Source organism: Mus pahari, chromosome 21 (genome assembly GCF_900095145.1).
Source record: "Mus pahari chromosome 21, PAHARI_EIJ_v1.1, whole genome shotgun sequence".
Classification (NCBI taxonomy): domain Eukaryota; kingdom Metazoa; phylum Chordata; class Mammalia; order Rodentia; family Muridae; genus Mus; species Mus pahari.
The window spans coordinates 34,987,293-35,003,479 of NC_034610.1; the positions used below are offsets into that span (position 1 = coordinate 34,987,293).

Below are 16,187 nucleotides of genomic sequence, written 5' to 3' on the forward strand. Positions count from 1 at the left end.
TTTCTTCTGGCCTAGAACTCTGATGGGATGCCTAGAGCTCGGCCAGCTGCTTGTCACTGACTACATTAGCATGCCCCTTGCCATTGTTCCTGCCTGCTTTGGTCAACTGAAGTTATAGTGGATTTACTTTTATACAAATTTCCCCCTTAGAGCTAACAGAAATCCTTAACCCTAGTATGTTAGGGCGGTTTTTAAGACTTCCAAAGAAATCTGAAAAACAGTGAGAAATCATAAAAAGATAGGCTTAGGAGTTTCCCACTGGTCACCGTGGGTGGCTTGCCACTTTATTTCTGTTTTGGACCACTGCACCAATGCACCAGGACCATGCCATGGCTATCCCAGCATTTTCATTTAACAGTACTACACTCCCATTAAGAAAGGAGGGCATCACAGGATCCTAACCACATGAGATTCCCAAACCCCACAAAATATGTGAGCTCAAAGCCCTGAACTCAACTCTGAAGTTTATAGTGACATTGAGCCTATGTGATCTGTTCATGGGATTTTGGGGCAGTTAACTTGGGTCAGAGATGCCAAGAAAGGTTCAATGTCACATTGTATTCATTCTTTGAGTTCCTTATAACACACATATACGCATACCCTTTGTTGTTTTACCTGAAAAGGAGAGGATAAAAACTGTATCACAGATTCATAACCTTTAATATTCTCAGCCTCCCTAACACTGCAATGTTTCATAACGTTTCTCACATTTTGGTAACCCACAACCATAGCATTTTTGTTGCTGCTGTTATGAATCATAATGTCACTATCTGTGTTTTCCAATGGTTTAAGGTGAAAGGGTTATTAGACCCCCAAAGGTGTTGCAACCCTCACATTAAGGATCACTGCAAGTTTAAGCAAATTAGGGTCTAAGAGAGAAGTCTGTCTGTGGCTGAAGGTATTTAGGTTTTCCTTAGGGAAAGTTCAAAGAGGCTGGAGGTCTTAGGGATGAAAGAGATGGTAACAAAATGTGAAGAGCAAGGTAGAGTTGGTAGAACTCAGCCAAATACATAGCATTTGCTTTTGGGGGACAGGTTAAAGTGCCTCACACTTTCACACCCCTTGCCCTATCAGAGTCAAGAATAGATAGGACCAGAGTGGCAGCCTTTCCAAGGTATGGAATCCTTTTTCCTCAGGTAAAGTCTCGAATGAAGTCTGGAATAGATTTCATGTTTTCTTTGAACCACGATCGTTCCTTGAAATAAAGCTGAGTTTCTTTCATTGCTATGATATGATAAGGAAAAAAACCTACAAGGGGGAATGATAGACAAAGGTATTGAGCAACTTATGCCCCACATCATCAGAATGTGTGTGCACATTTTCCTTTGCACATCTCTTCTGTAGAGAGGAGCATGACCTTCTCATGCCCCACGGAAGAAACGATAGCTTATTATATTGTTTTATCAATCATCATGGGTAGAACTTGGAAGTGGGATATCACCATCCAGACAACTTTGCTGTGTCAAGAGTCCCTTCTTATGTGTTCTTCTGAGAAGATGGAAAGAATACACTCTAGATTTTATCAAAGCCTTTAAGCTAAAAAAAAAAAAAAAATCAGTAGTGAAAACTTGAGAACTCAGCATACAATTAGCCGACTGCTTAGATTTAGCATAACTGCAAAGCAAAGGTATATTGTTGACAAATCCTTCTGACACTGGGAATTCTCAATCACTTGTTCATTCTGTTCATCAGCTCATATAAGGTAGCCTGATCCAGGAAAAAGAAAATGCCTCGTGGCCTTTCGTAGAGAATTCTTAAATACTTTTCTATACATGACTCTGCTGGTTAAGACTTTAGTTAAGCTCAAAATTCTGGGAAAACAGTAACCATGTATTCTAAACATGTAAGACTCACTATCTTTGGAATAAAGAGCTATGGCATTAATCCTGGTAACAGCTGGATACATTGCAATATTTTTTTGTAATACTAGGTACTCCTCTACTGAGTACCTAGTACTCTCTACTTGCTTGACCACAGGCTTTGCTTTGGTTGGTGAAGTTTTATTGAGAGCGACAGGATTTATCATAATTGGCATGTGTATTTTCCTCACCACACCTGTTAAGATTCTAGAAGCTTTCTATGTTTGGCATGCAGAGCCCAAAGGACATAGAAGATACTTTGAAGCCAACAAGTAATATTTACACAGCCTAGGTAAAACACATTACTTATTATTCCGAGACACAAAAAGTCATCTGTTATCATAGTATGTATTATGTGAGCATACTAGATTAATTCAGGAATTGGTACTAAAGGTGGAGGGATATTGTGAAGATGCAATCAATCCTTAGACATAAAATATGAGACATGTATAAACTAGTAGCAAAGGAAGAGCTGTGATCAGGGTTTGAAAGGACTTTAATTTGCTTTTATGTCATAATAAAAAAAATGCTCTGCAACACTGTCACCTGCTCCAACTTGACAGCAGACACTTTGTCAAATGAGTTTTCAGATTTAGGTAAGGAAGGAAGAAGGTTAAATATGCAGAGATGAAGATGAAATTGATTCTCATTCCTATCTGAAAAAGATCACATCAAAAAAGCTTTTGTGCTACAAACAAAAATCCAAACTAAAATGAAAAAGTTAATAAGCATTCAGATCTATGGCTAGAACTTAGAAAACACATTCTTTTGTTACAATACAGGAAATAATTGAGTTGGAATCCATAAATCTTTGAGGTGAAAGAAGTGGGTAAGGAGAAAGAGAACCTATGACATCTATTAGAAACTAGACTCAATGCAACTAAAATTGAGGCTTCAAAGAGGGGCATGTCTACAAGGAATCTTAGGGCATAACTACTGGCATGTGTTGTGACTGACAAACTAGTTATAAAGAAATGACATAATCAGACAGTTTTAGTACAAAAATTAGGAACCAAAACTCTAACAGTCTAAACTAAAACTGACAGTGACAACTGAGGATTTAAAATTCTTCCAGGTTCCCTAACTGCCTGAGATCTGAAAGAAAAGTAAGAAAGCCACACCAGAGAAATAGTCTCTAACAGGGGTTGAAGAGGATGATGAAAAATAAGGAGTCATCTTAAATTTAAATTCAGGGCCCACATGTCTTCAATTGCTGATATGGTTTAACATACATTGAAAATGACTATTTTATTTTTTTCGTGACAGGGTGCATCTCAATAGCCCTGACTGTCCAGTGAAAATGACTTTTAAAGCCTCATCTCTAACTCATATACCACACTCTCATCTTCTGCCAACAAAGGAAGGTTTATTCCTCAAGAGAAACTTTAAAAACATAAAATAAAAAGAATTAAAAGTACACAATAGAAAGGAACTGGCAGGGCCAAGTGTGGATTAGTGGAACAGTATTCCCTTAAGGTGCATAAGGCTTTGGGATTAAGCCCTGGCAACACAAACAAACAACCAACCAATTTAGAGAGTCTAATCCTTGTTCTGTCTAGACATTCTGTCTAGACATCTCAGATAAAATGAAAGTCCCTCAAAGACAGTCACATCCTCATCCCTGAATGTTCAGAAAAATTAGATTGTACAGTAAACGGGGCTTTAGAATAACACAATAAACTCCTGAGGTGGGGGCAGCATCTCAAGTTATCTGGATGAGCTCTGTCTCTCCACATGGATTTTTCACAGTAGAGAACCATGGCTGCAAATGGTCAAAGGAAGACATGGCTGAGGAAGAAAGTCAGATGACTGTGATGCTCCTCCATTTGCCTGTGAAACAGGACCATGAGCCCAGAAATGCTGGAGTCTTCCTACCTACATATTTCATCAAGAATGTGGGTCCACTGACGTCTTCCTTTTATGCCAATTATACTCTCCTCAGCATCCCAGTCGACAGACATTTAATGAAACATATCTGCATTGTTTTAAATCACTGAGTTTGTAGTCATTTTTAATATTAATATTACCAAATAACTCCCATCTCTACTAATTGCCCAGTGTAGACATCAAGAAACATGGTGTTTGGCCATGACTTCCTAGCTTGGAAATGCCCATACTTCTATGCAGAACAGGCCTACCAATAAATGAACACAGCCAACACAAGAGCTTATCTCAGTATCCAGAACGTTGAAGTGCTTGTGAGCTAATGAAGAACCAAAACAATTTCAAGACATTCAACTTAGACAGTGACAGAAATGGCCAGATTTTGAGTTATTTTTAAAAAGTTCTGAGTAGCTTTAGCAGAGATGAAGCTAAAGAGCTTAGATGAGCCAATAACCCTGCCCTGACTACTCTAAATCTTCCACCTAGTCTAAAAGATCCCATAGCCTCTCCAAATGGTACCATCAGTCAGCATATTTCAAATTTATGATTCTGTGGAAGACAATTCAAACATAAACCATAGCAGGGTGAGTTTGATGAGCAACTCTTGATGTATAGAATGATGCTCCAGTACTTTACTGTGAGATAGAGGGAGACTCTACCATAAATATAACTGGTAGGCTGGTTACTCAGGGCCACATTCCATGTCTCAGAGCAGAATAGCCACCCATGATACCAGATCTGCTTTCAGAAAGCAACTCCTGAAGAATTTACTGTTATGGAATCTACTTAGGATGCAGGTGTGGAAATCTGGATTTCACAGTAGTCTGTAAATCCTTATGTTTGATTGCTATTAGGATTAAAGAATTTGTTGGTAATATGGACATAAAATGTTCCTCTCACCCTTAACAGCAACCTCCATGTAGCAAAAATAGTGGAAGAGGGGCACTGTGCAACACACAGTTTAGAATCATCACTGGTTCTTGCCTACTCACAGGTCACCTGTCCTCCCACTAAAATCCTTAGAAGTTTACTTGGCTCAGTCATCTATCCCTGCCATGAAGAGAAGGGCCAAGGAGCTCATGAAAAGAAATCACATTCCTACCATTCAACTCAGACAGTCCAGTCATTAGTATTTTAAAAGTTGGTACTTATTGTTGTATATATGTATATGGGCATGTATGCCATGGTGCATGTGTGGAGTTGATTCTTTCCCTCCACCTTTACATGGGTTCTAGGGATGGAACTCAGGATGTCTGGCCTGAATAGCTTGAGCCTTTATCTTCGGGCCCATCTTGCCAGCCTTTATAACCAAGATTATACACATGTGTTCACAGAACCATTATGTAAAAATAACCTGAAATTGCAAATAATTCAAATTCCCATCACCAGGTGAATAGATAAATGATGATTAATGCAGATAAAAGAGCACTCAGCAAATATAGTAATTGCTAATACATATGAGGTAATGATGATTCTCAAAGCAATTACACTGAAGAAAAGAAGGCAGATGGGACGGTTTATACAATGCACTGATATAATACCTTACTAAAACTCAAAATACTAGAAAAAGAACAAATTGCCAAGACCCAAATGGTCATACCCACCTTGAAAGAAATGTTATTTGCTTCTTATTTCTTTTCTTACCTCTTATTTATTTCTTGCTTCTGTGCTGGTAAGGATTGAACCCAGGGCCTTAAGCACTTTAGGCAAGCACTTTACCACTGAGCTATGTCTCCTGGTAGTTCTTATGATGTCTACAGTTAGGACCTTAGTTCATGTTAATTTCTACAGCAGCAGTGGGTAGGAAACTTTAAACAGATCCAGTGGTGAGAATCATTATACCTTAACTTCTATGTTACAGGGGCCCCATGTGCAGTTGTCTGAGACTATAATGAATATATACTAGTCACACATGCAAGGTGAAATCTTTATGAGAATAATCATTGCTTTTAAACATGAGAACTGCTACCCTCTAAATTGTTCAGAACACATGTTGGACCATATTAGATAGTATTCTAGTTTATAAATACGCAACCTTATTAAGAACATTGACCTAGTTTATAAATCTATTTATTATTTTAGCCAAATTGTAGTAATAACTTTCATGTGTAGACCTTAGTCCAATTTCTAGGAGGCTGGTTGCAGACAGGTAAGAGTGTGCACTAGTTCACCCAAGAATATACCAGTTAAAGTTCCTATTGAAGTTCCTAAAGAAGACAAAATAGAGTTGACTGTAACAATATATAACTGTTATCTTTGTACTTCAAACAGTACAGTTGTGTAAAGTGAATGGAAGGCAGGGGTATAGTTCATCAGCAAATCTCTTGCCCAGCAAGTACGTGACCCTGGGTTCAGTTCCCAGTCCTACAAACATAGACAGATAGATAATAAACAAAGATTTTAAAATCATTATATCCGTGTATCAACTTTTATGATTTTTGGGTAACAAAGCATGTGTTTCTTTCAGTTCATCACTGACATAATAAAGTCAGGTGCATGGGAAGAGGACATGGGTGAGCGTGAGAGGGAGTTGACAGGACAGGGGTTGATATAGATGATTAGAATAATTAGGATGCATTATGAGCATTATGGAATTGTGAAAGAATCAGTTGTATTAAACAAAAGCTAACATGGGAGAAAGGACAATCTAACTAAGGATGACCTTGAATAGGCAAAGGAGAACTTGCTTTATTGTTGCCTGATCCAGTTTACCCTCACTGGGGAAGCAGCTAAGTAGGGAAAGAAGTTTGGAAGGTTGGGAGGTTGACTTTGGAAGAATTTCAGGTCACTTACTGGCCTGCCAGAGTTGCTGTGTTTTATGGAAAGATGTCTTGGAAAGACTCGTGTAACCTGTGCTCCCATCACAAGATTAGATCCTGTAGCCACATACACTAATAGTTAGAGTTCTCTATTGTGACAGACGTGTCCTTGACAAGGGGGAAACCTAAGCTTGCTTAATTAGCACATCAGGAAAAGACACTGTAGGCATCCACACACTCTCTGGACTGTGTCTTGAAGCTGTCTCAAAAGTGATTATGCCATTTACAAACATGCTGTGTTTGCACTTCATTTCTCCATAAAGTTCAGAAAATGTTTCTCTGTGCTCTGAGTTCAAAGGAAGACAAAAAGACCTTTAACTTTCCATTAAGAATGAACTCACTAAGTACTTTTCTTTTCTGCTGCAAAACCCTAGAACTTTACCTTGGGTAATTTGGTGTAGCATCCCTGTGATACATTCATGCACATTTACGTTATACTTCAGCTTTAATATCCACATTTCTATGAAAATGGCTTCAATGTTATTGACAAACAACATATGCAGGCATATACTTAGGAACACTAGCATTCACATGAAGAAGGGGAACTAACCCATTAATCTTTCCAGATTATTGATAGCTACATTTCTGTCATTCATTTCCTACTACTGGTAGTTTTTTTTTAATTTTTATTTATTTTTTAGATTATATTGGTGTTAGTTTCCATAGAAGCCTTTATTAAGCATCATTTCAGGTTTTGCTATGCAATTAAAATTTTTATGCATCCGATTGCTGGTTTGAAGACGGAGGGTACTGAGATAAGGCTGGGTGATTTGGAAATCACCGAAACTAATTAAAAAGTGCTTTATGCAATGTCCACATCACTGCTTAATTAGTTGACTACATCAGGGGATTTGGAGATGTGTTGGAAAAGCACTAACTGACATGGTGTAACTTCAGTAATTTTAATCACTGTGAGAACAGTAGAAAGAGTGCGGTTATGCAAGTCTCTCATTCTTGTGCAACAAGAGACTTAACTGCTGAAGGGATTTGTACTGTGTTGCTAGGAGAATTGCACTTCATCATTCCTAACAAGCACTGGACAGGTCCCTGGGATGCTTGCTGGTAGAGATCTGGGCTAGAAAGTACCTATGGCACTGACTCGTTTGCATTTCTGTTCACTGAGGGATGACCTACCTTAACCTCTGAATCTTTTGCAAGGAAATTATACAACCTGGATTGGTTGCTCACCACAAGGGATTGGTTCCAAGATAATCCCCTCCTATAGACACCAAAACCTAAGGATAGTTAAGAATTTTGCATAAAAGGTTAAGTAAAATTTGAATAAAACTTAGCATATCCTCCTGTATATTAATATCAAATCTCCACATTAGTTATGATGTGGAAGTCAGTGTATACTCTATGATGGGGTTACATGGTGAAGGAAAATTACAAGGGAAAAATCTGTACAGAGTATTGATTCAATATTTCTAGAGTGGTTTCACTCCACATGTTGTTGAGTGTCCAGATGTAGAACCCACAGGTCTGAGGAGGCGACTGTACTCACACAAATGCAAGTTGCCAGTAATTAGTGTCCTGTCCAGCCAGAGAAAGACAATGAGATTGAACACCTCACAGAAATGCAGCTTTTGAAGTTATAAGTTTAACATAACTACAGTCGAGGTAGAAAAACCACAGAAAACTAATACACAATTCTTCATCCTCTGTACACAATGTTAAAAGATATTTACTTTTTATTACTATAGATGCTCTCATATTTTTGTTTGCCAGGCATGGTAGGACACCTAGCCCAGAACTCAGGAGGTGGAGGCAGGTGGATCACTGTGAGTTTGAGGCCTGTCTAGTCTACATAATTACATAGTGAGTTTTAGCCAGTTGGAGCTACAAAGTGGGACCCTGTCACAAAAAAGAATGAAAATGAAAGAGAAAAAGAAAAAAGAAAGAAAGAAAAATGGAAAAACTATGCTTGTAATGTTTATTTTATTCAATTTATCTGCCCACCAACAATAACTGTTAAATTTTGCAGTATTTTTATCTTTTTATATGATGTTAAGTCATCTACATCTTATTTCTCATCCTCCCCATAAGTTCTGGACAATCAACACATTAAGTAAGATGTCGTCTATACAACAAGAAACTCTTTCTCACTCAAACTCTTCTGTTTTAGAATTTTTTTCTTAAGTTTCCCTTCCAGAAGCGGAATTTATTTTCCAGAAGTTAACTCAGAAGATGTGAGCATTTCTCAGACCTTTGAAAATAAGATGTTCCAAGAGTCAACTCCCATAAGCACTCCGTGCGATACTTAGTGTTCTTCCATTCAGATTGCATTGTGATAACCGCAATGAGTGTGCAGTTCAGTACCTCCCATTCAGTAGGGTTGCACTCCCATGCTTCTGATACTGCGGCTTGGCTTTATGGTCCCCACTTAATAACTCTGTAATATTCTCTCCCATAAAAGAACTATAATTACTTAGCCATTCTGATTTTATTGTTGGACATTTAGGATGCTTCCAATTTTTCTTATTAAGAAACAATGAGTAAGAAGCCTAGGGTTTTTCTTGGCTGTTGCTGTTTCTATTTTTAGATGGTTCCCTTATAATCGATTCCTAAACATGTCATTACTAGCCTAAAAGTATAGTAATGTGGGGCTTTCTTAGAAACACATATTATAATTTTGTGGTAGGACAATGCATTAATTAAGTACATAAGTATACTGGACTCACAATGTCCTCAGCCTTTTTTCAAATCTACTCCATTTATAGTCACAAAATTGTTTTTTGTTTCTCTCTTTTCTTTCTCATCCCTACCAAGTGGAAGCAAATGAGAACAGTGCTTTTTAATTTAGTGTACAGTTATACTTGTCTCTTGTGCAAAGTATAACAAAACAATTTGGTAAAAATGTTCATGACTTTAGTTAATGACTTGTATGATATTGATAGTTAGTCTTTTGCTACAATGAAGATGTACCACATCTCAAAATACACATTAAAATTAATTGGGATTGATAGTATTAAGAGACTAGACCTTTAGAAACTGGATCTTCCGACCAGGTGGTGGTATGCCTTTCATTCCAGCACACGGGAGACAGAGGTAGATGGATCTATGAGTTAGAGGCCAGCCTGGTCTACAGAGACAGTTCCAGGACAGCCAAAGCCACACAGAGAAACCCTGTCAAATCAATGAAAACAAACAAACAAAGCAAATTGACGGGGGGTGGAAACTGAATCTTTAAGAGATGTCATGAAGTTATTGACCACATTGCAATGGGCGTTTGATAAAAGGGTTGAAGGTTAGCTCCATTGTCTGTCTTCCAACCCAATTGGTGCATATGCAGTGCACAGGATGATGAAGATCAAGGGCAGGATGAGATGTACTCCTTGTAGACTTGCAGCCTCTCGAACCCTGAACAAATGAACCTCCTTCATTGATAATCTGCACCATTTATAGTATTCTGTTTTCCACAGCAGAAAACAGAAGAACACAGCTGGCAAGACAGCATTCCAAGTCTCCTGGCAAGAAGGGTTGTACCACACTAGCTTAGAGACTGCCATTCATTTTTAGACTATTCTGTTTCAATAATAAGTTTGTTTGTTTGTTTGTTTGTTTGTTTTTCAATTTTGTAGCGTTTGCACATTGGGTTAACTTGTCATGTAAGTGAGATCAGAGAAGATGATTCCAATTCAGTTTCATCCACAGTAATGTGATCTATATGTAGATATAGATCTTAATTTATTTTCATTCATTGTCTCCTAGGATAAAACTTCTCTTTTTCCCTTTGGAAGTTTGCCCCAAATGATAATTCACAATCCTGAATATCAACCAAGAAACTGACTCTCAATCAAGGTTGGGGTAAGTTATGACTGTCCACTTTTGTGCTGCATCTGCTCTATGTTACAGGCTAGCTTAGAACTTATGCTGCAGTTTTTGTCAGGCCCACCACGCCCAGTTTTTCTCTTACTTCTTAAATCCCAATTAACCTTATATATATTAGTTCTGAGACCAAGCTTCCAGGACCTTAACCTACTCCCATTCTGTTTCTAAGAAACCTGTTTCCATCACCATGAAGCCATCTGAGCTTGCCTCCAGAAAAGGCAGCACGATTCAGGAGGCAAGTAATGTGCTGAAAATCTCTGAGATCAGCCATTCCCCAGTGTACTCCAGTACATGAGCCATGTCCAATATAGAGCAGCAAAACCTCTCAGATGATCCCTAGAATCATGAAATAAACAAATTCTTGTTGTTTAAGCCACCAAGCCCCTGTGGTCACTTGTTATAAAGGTGTACTGAAACAGCAGATAAATGATGAACGTTTTCTACAACCTTGCTGTCTATGACCCTGACAGAATAACGGTTTAATTCAATTAAGAAGCAGAACTCTCCAGCCTAGGGAATGTTCAGTGCAGGATTGTTCCCTCCTGAGAGGAATGATACAATATTGCACCCGAATCTCACAGAACAAAGCCAAATATTTGTATAGTTCAGGGAGAAGGAGGATATTATTATCTAAGGCAGGGAAGCCACTGCTCAGGAATTCTGGTGTGTGCACAGAAGTGATGCTAAGGATGAAACCATGGCTTAACTGGGCAGGGCTGAGATCTGCGAGGTCCCCTGCTTTGTGGAAATGTGGATCAAAGTTTAGCTGGAAGAATAACATTCTCTAACCTTGTGTTGTACCTACACAGTGTAATTTCTCAAGTGTTATTGTCATATAGTGATGAAACCCTGACAATAATTTCATGCAATAAGCACAGAATATACCTGCTGTCATAGTACTTTTATCATTGTTAATTTGTCCTTTTAAGATTTCAGTTTTGTAATTTTTAGTGTATGTGTGTGTGTGTGTGTGTGTGTGTGTGTGTTCGCATTGCTGGAGTTACAAGCAGATCCTTCACAAGAGCAATATACTCTCTTAACTGCTTAACTGCTGAGCCATCTCTCTAGCCCATTAAGATGTGTTTTTATATTTACTCATGTCTATCTGGTGAGTATGTGCACACAGATGTGCTGGTATACATACTGGTTCCTTTTTTTATTTGTGTGGAGGCCAAAAGAGGATTCCGATGTCTGTGACCATTTCCTACCTATTTCTATGCTTTTAATTAGGTCAGAAGCTTGAAAACTTCCATGATCTTGTTGTTCTCCCCTACCCCGAGACAGACTTAGGAGCATTTGTAGGACACCCAGTTTGTAACTTGGGTTCTGGGATTTGAACTCTGGTCTTCACGATTGCAGAGAAAGTATCTTAACTGTTGAGTGACCTGTTCAGCCTCAATTTGTCTTTATTGTTTTGTTTTGCTTTTGTGTTTTGAGACAGCTTTTCTCTGTGTAGTCCTAGCTGTTCTGCAACTCACTTTGTAGGCCAGGATGGCCTCGAACTCACAGAGATTCACCTGTTTCTGTCTCCCAAGTGCTGGGATTAAAAGTCACTGTACTGGGTGACTTGTCTTATTTATACCAGGCTGTTAATTAGCACTCTCAGGTGTAGCAGCCACAAGTCTCTTAACCATGCTTAAATTTAAATTAACTAAAGGTAAATCAAACTAATTCTTGGCTCATCGGTGTCACAAGCCATAGTTATGTGTCAATAGCCACATGTGACTACAGTAGTGGGCAGCAAAGAGGCTAATGTAGTGACCAGCACTGCTTCATATTGTCTTCTATCTTACTGACTCCGTAGGTACAAATTTGATTGTCTTCCGGGTTGTTTTGAATAACTCACAAGTTAGAAATTTGCGTAAAATCTTGTTGACTGAAGAAGATAGCTACGAGTCGATCACTTTTATTGCATGATAAATTTCCTGTCAGGTTGATCTCTCCTGTGCAGACCAGTGACATCTAGATCCTCAAAGCAGGGCCGTGCTTGGAAGCCTGTCTGCCAATGCCTTTAGCTCATTCAGGATCTTATTCAGGATAAACTGGGAAGTGAATCTCAGTATTCATGTTCCCCCTATTGCATGATCCAGTCTCCAGGCTTAGATCTTCACTGTCCCAGGACTTCCTCAATACTTCCTTCCACATTTCCTCTGTGCTTTTACTTTCGCTGGTTCCAACAACCTAGCCTCATTATTCTCCTTCTACCAGGCTTGATTTTGCTCTTATTCCCACATGTTCTTCCTTCTTCTAGAGAAACTCCTGCCTAATCTTAGGGTGTGGCTGACACTCATAACCTTCACATCTTTAATCACCTTCCCAATGAGATTTCCTTTGCTCGCCCTTTCTAAACCATAATCCTTGAATTCCATTGGTTCTTACCTTCTCTATAGTTCTTATGATCAGAGAATAATGAACACATACCCTCCCCTGCATTTGATGCTCCCATCCTCCTCTTCCTCCTCCTCCTCCTGCTCTTCCTCCTCTTCTCTCTTCCTCCTCTTCTTCTTCCTCCTCCTCCTCTTCTTCCTTCTCCTCTTAAACCTTTTCTTCATCCTCTTCTTCAGTCTATCTACTTACATTGTGCTGTAAGGTCCTTACATGTAGGTACTGACTAAATAGTTATTGAGTGAAAGAAATATATTTTTATATAAATTTGATCACCCTCAACTTTTCTTTAAAAGATGAGAAAAACAATTCTATACCCTAAGAAAATGCAAGTCAAATGATTATTTAGTTAAGAATTGTCTCAGCATTCGGAGATTGGTAGATATAATAAGATTAAGTAAGAAAGCATTTCTTAGAGCACAGAACAATGAAAAGTAATAGAGCATTAATTGCCAAGTAATGAGATTCAGGCATTGTGCTAATTAAGCGGCATGGGCTCTAATTTCATTGTTTCTGGTTACTACAGAAAAATACAGAGATACTGCTACTGGTCATTCGAAATAGCTTGGGTTTGTAAATTAGAAGAGTGCTTGAGAAAATGTATTGGATTTTTGAAAATATTATCCTCTATGAGTCGATTTTGGAAGGGAAAAAAGTCAAATACATGCATGGCAGATAGGTTCGATGTGTTAGGGGTTCACACATCCCCTTCTTCCCGCCTCTAGGATAGGCTGTACTTCTCAGTCTCCCTATAAGCCATGCTACAGATGTTTTAAAAACCTAAATTGAAAATAAGTCTACACCAAGCAATTCCACCAAGAATTCTTAAATATTACCAACTTAGACGTATCGTACTCTATTTAAATATACTGTCACTATATCAAATATAAGTATTATTCAAAATAGAATATCCTATGTAATAAATATTGTTCTTGTCCTCGTTTGCAAAAGCTCATTATCTTGTATTATTTATCTGTTTCACATTGATTTCTCTTAAGAGAATGCATGCTTTTAGGTCATGAGCCATAGATCAGATTTTTCTCATTTCAGTTGCTTCTATGTACAAGTTCTATAAACGCAAGTCATATGAATAATTAATTTTTAGGCTGTTCTAAGTATTTGCTAATCTAAACCTAAGAAACCTACACCTTTGTCATGCAGTTTAAAATGGTGCACATACACAAATACACACACACACACATATATATATATATATATATATATATATATATATATATATATATGCCTTTGATATCATTGTGGACACATCTTTGGTATGAACAATTGGTTTGAAATGTCACCATGACACGGCCAAGACAACTTATTTACTTTTCCATCATAAAACGTACTGGAAAATGGCAGGGAGTGGCAATTCCCTATGCAATAATGAAAATTATCAAAATGGTTACAGTGTCGTGGAGTCTGAGTTAACTAATTCCTAGGGGGAAATATTATTCTGTGTGGTCCACCAGCCCCTGAACACCTTGGAAGGGCAAGCTCTCCTTTCTGGCTTGAATGAGCAGTGTACAAGCAGCATGTGCCTAGCTAGAGCCCATATCTGTCTATAGTTCTGGGTATCTGTGCCCACAAACATCATGTTGGTTCTGTGGCCTAAGATGATACCACCAGCTCCTCTCCTGGCCTTCATATTAAAGTTGTCACAGAGGGAAGGATCAAGTCAGTGTTGCTTATATGTGTCTGTGTTTATTGTCACCTAAGTATGTACCTTTCCCCTCTAGCTCAAATACTAGATGTCTGTATGTTCTCTTTGCCTTTCATCTATTTTTATTATCTTTTTGCAGAGGCCAGTCTTCCTAACATATGGGAACATAAATCCCATAGTGGGAGGGGAATATATACATTTACTTTACTCAAGCTGTTTTCTAAGCTAATCTTTCATTCCCACCCCCACCCCCCACCCCCAAGGTCCCCCCTCCTGCTGCTGCCCTTGGATCTCCTTCCCATTAACAGCCTGTAATGGAACAAGAGATGGTGGCCCGCCCCAAGCTGTTACTTTATTAACGGTTACCTGTGCAGACTTTTTTAAAGTTGGGGTTTTCCAAGAGGTGTCCAGGTAGGCGACACTGGAAGCGATGTTGCCAGAACTCGGGGAACCAAGGATTCCTCGTGTTGGTGTCCAGTCTCAGCTTCAGGAAGTAGTCATCGAACGACCTGACCTCTGGAGACTGCAACTTTATTGTGATCCCCCCGTTGGCTTCCACCTCATAGCCTTCGATGACTTCATCTCTGTCTGCCCATCCGTCACTAAAACAGCACAGGGGTTGGGGTGAAGAGAGAAGAAGACAATGTCTTACGAATGAGTTCAGAGATATCTATAAACAAAACAATTTAGAGATGCCAAAATCTACTTTATACCACTGTAACTCCCTATCATGCTTCAGCCTTACTGGACAAGAGAGTTGTGGAAAGAGAACCTCTTACATGTGTATTTGCATAATAACAATCCTTTGCATTGGTGACTACAGCTGAAGTTCACTGAACCTTTCCTGTTTCCTTTCATGGAACAGAGATGAAAAACTTTCAGAAATCATCCAAAGTTTTCATTGGGTCCAGGCAATCTGGTTCCCATGTCTAGCGCTCAAAATGCTATATAATAAAAAAGCACCTCGTAATAACTCTCCACACCAGAGACGACAAAGCCCAAGATCTCACATTCTTTACAGTAAACATGTAACATGTGCAGGGGGAACCCTGCAGGTAGTGAGCTCACATTCTTTACAGTAAGTATGTAACATGTGCGGGAGGAACCCTGCAGGTAGTCCCCGCAGTGAAACAAACTGTGAAGATGAAGATTCGGTGCAGAAAGACTTTATCAACCTGGATCGAAAGTTCAGGGATTCTGATGTCCCATGAACTTCGGCTGTACTCATGGATACTGTCATCATGGTTATCATTTTCCCTATGCCAATATACAAACAGGCAGTTTATTCCCAGCAGATTTAATCACATTATAATTTGGGAGGAGAATCCTGTAATATAAATTCCCAGCACACAAGCAATGATAATTTCATTAAAATGTAACCCAAGGTACATGTCCTTTCTTCCAAAAAGATAGGTTTTGGAGATAAGTTATCTATAAGGGCCTGCGGTGGTTTCAATAAGCTTGGTCCAAGGTTTAGCACTATTAGGAAGGGTGGCCTTGTTGGAGTAGGTGTGGCCCTGTTGAAGGAAGTGTGTCACTGTGGCACTGGGCTTTGAGACCCTTCTCCGAGCTGCCTGAGGATGTCAATTCTTTTCTTGGAGGCCTTCAGATCAAGATGTAGAACTTTCAGCTCCTCCTATGACATGCCTGCCTGGATGTTCCCACACTCCCACCTTACCACCTTAATGGGAATGGACTGAACCTCTGAACCTGTAAGTCATACTCAATTAAATGTCCCTTATAAGA

General features: G+C 38.9%; 1 protein-coding gene across 5 annotated transcripts in view; it reads right to left on the reverse strand.

Annotated features, from left to right (window-relative positions):
* The window catches only part of Grm1 (glutamate metabotropic receptor 1), a 381,700-nt gene that overhangs the window by 81,203 nt on the left and 284,310 nt on the right, over positions 1 to 16,187 (reverse strand). For all 5 annotated transcript variants that reach the window (XM_029533139.1, XM_029533140.1, XM_029533141.1 and 2 more), the window contains one exon: positions 14,808 to 15,043. In XM_029533139.1, coding sequence (XP_029388999.1) covers positions 14,808 to 15,043 — 236 coding nt within the window. The remainder of the gene's footprint in view (positions 1 to 14,807; positions 15,044 to 16,187) is intronic.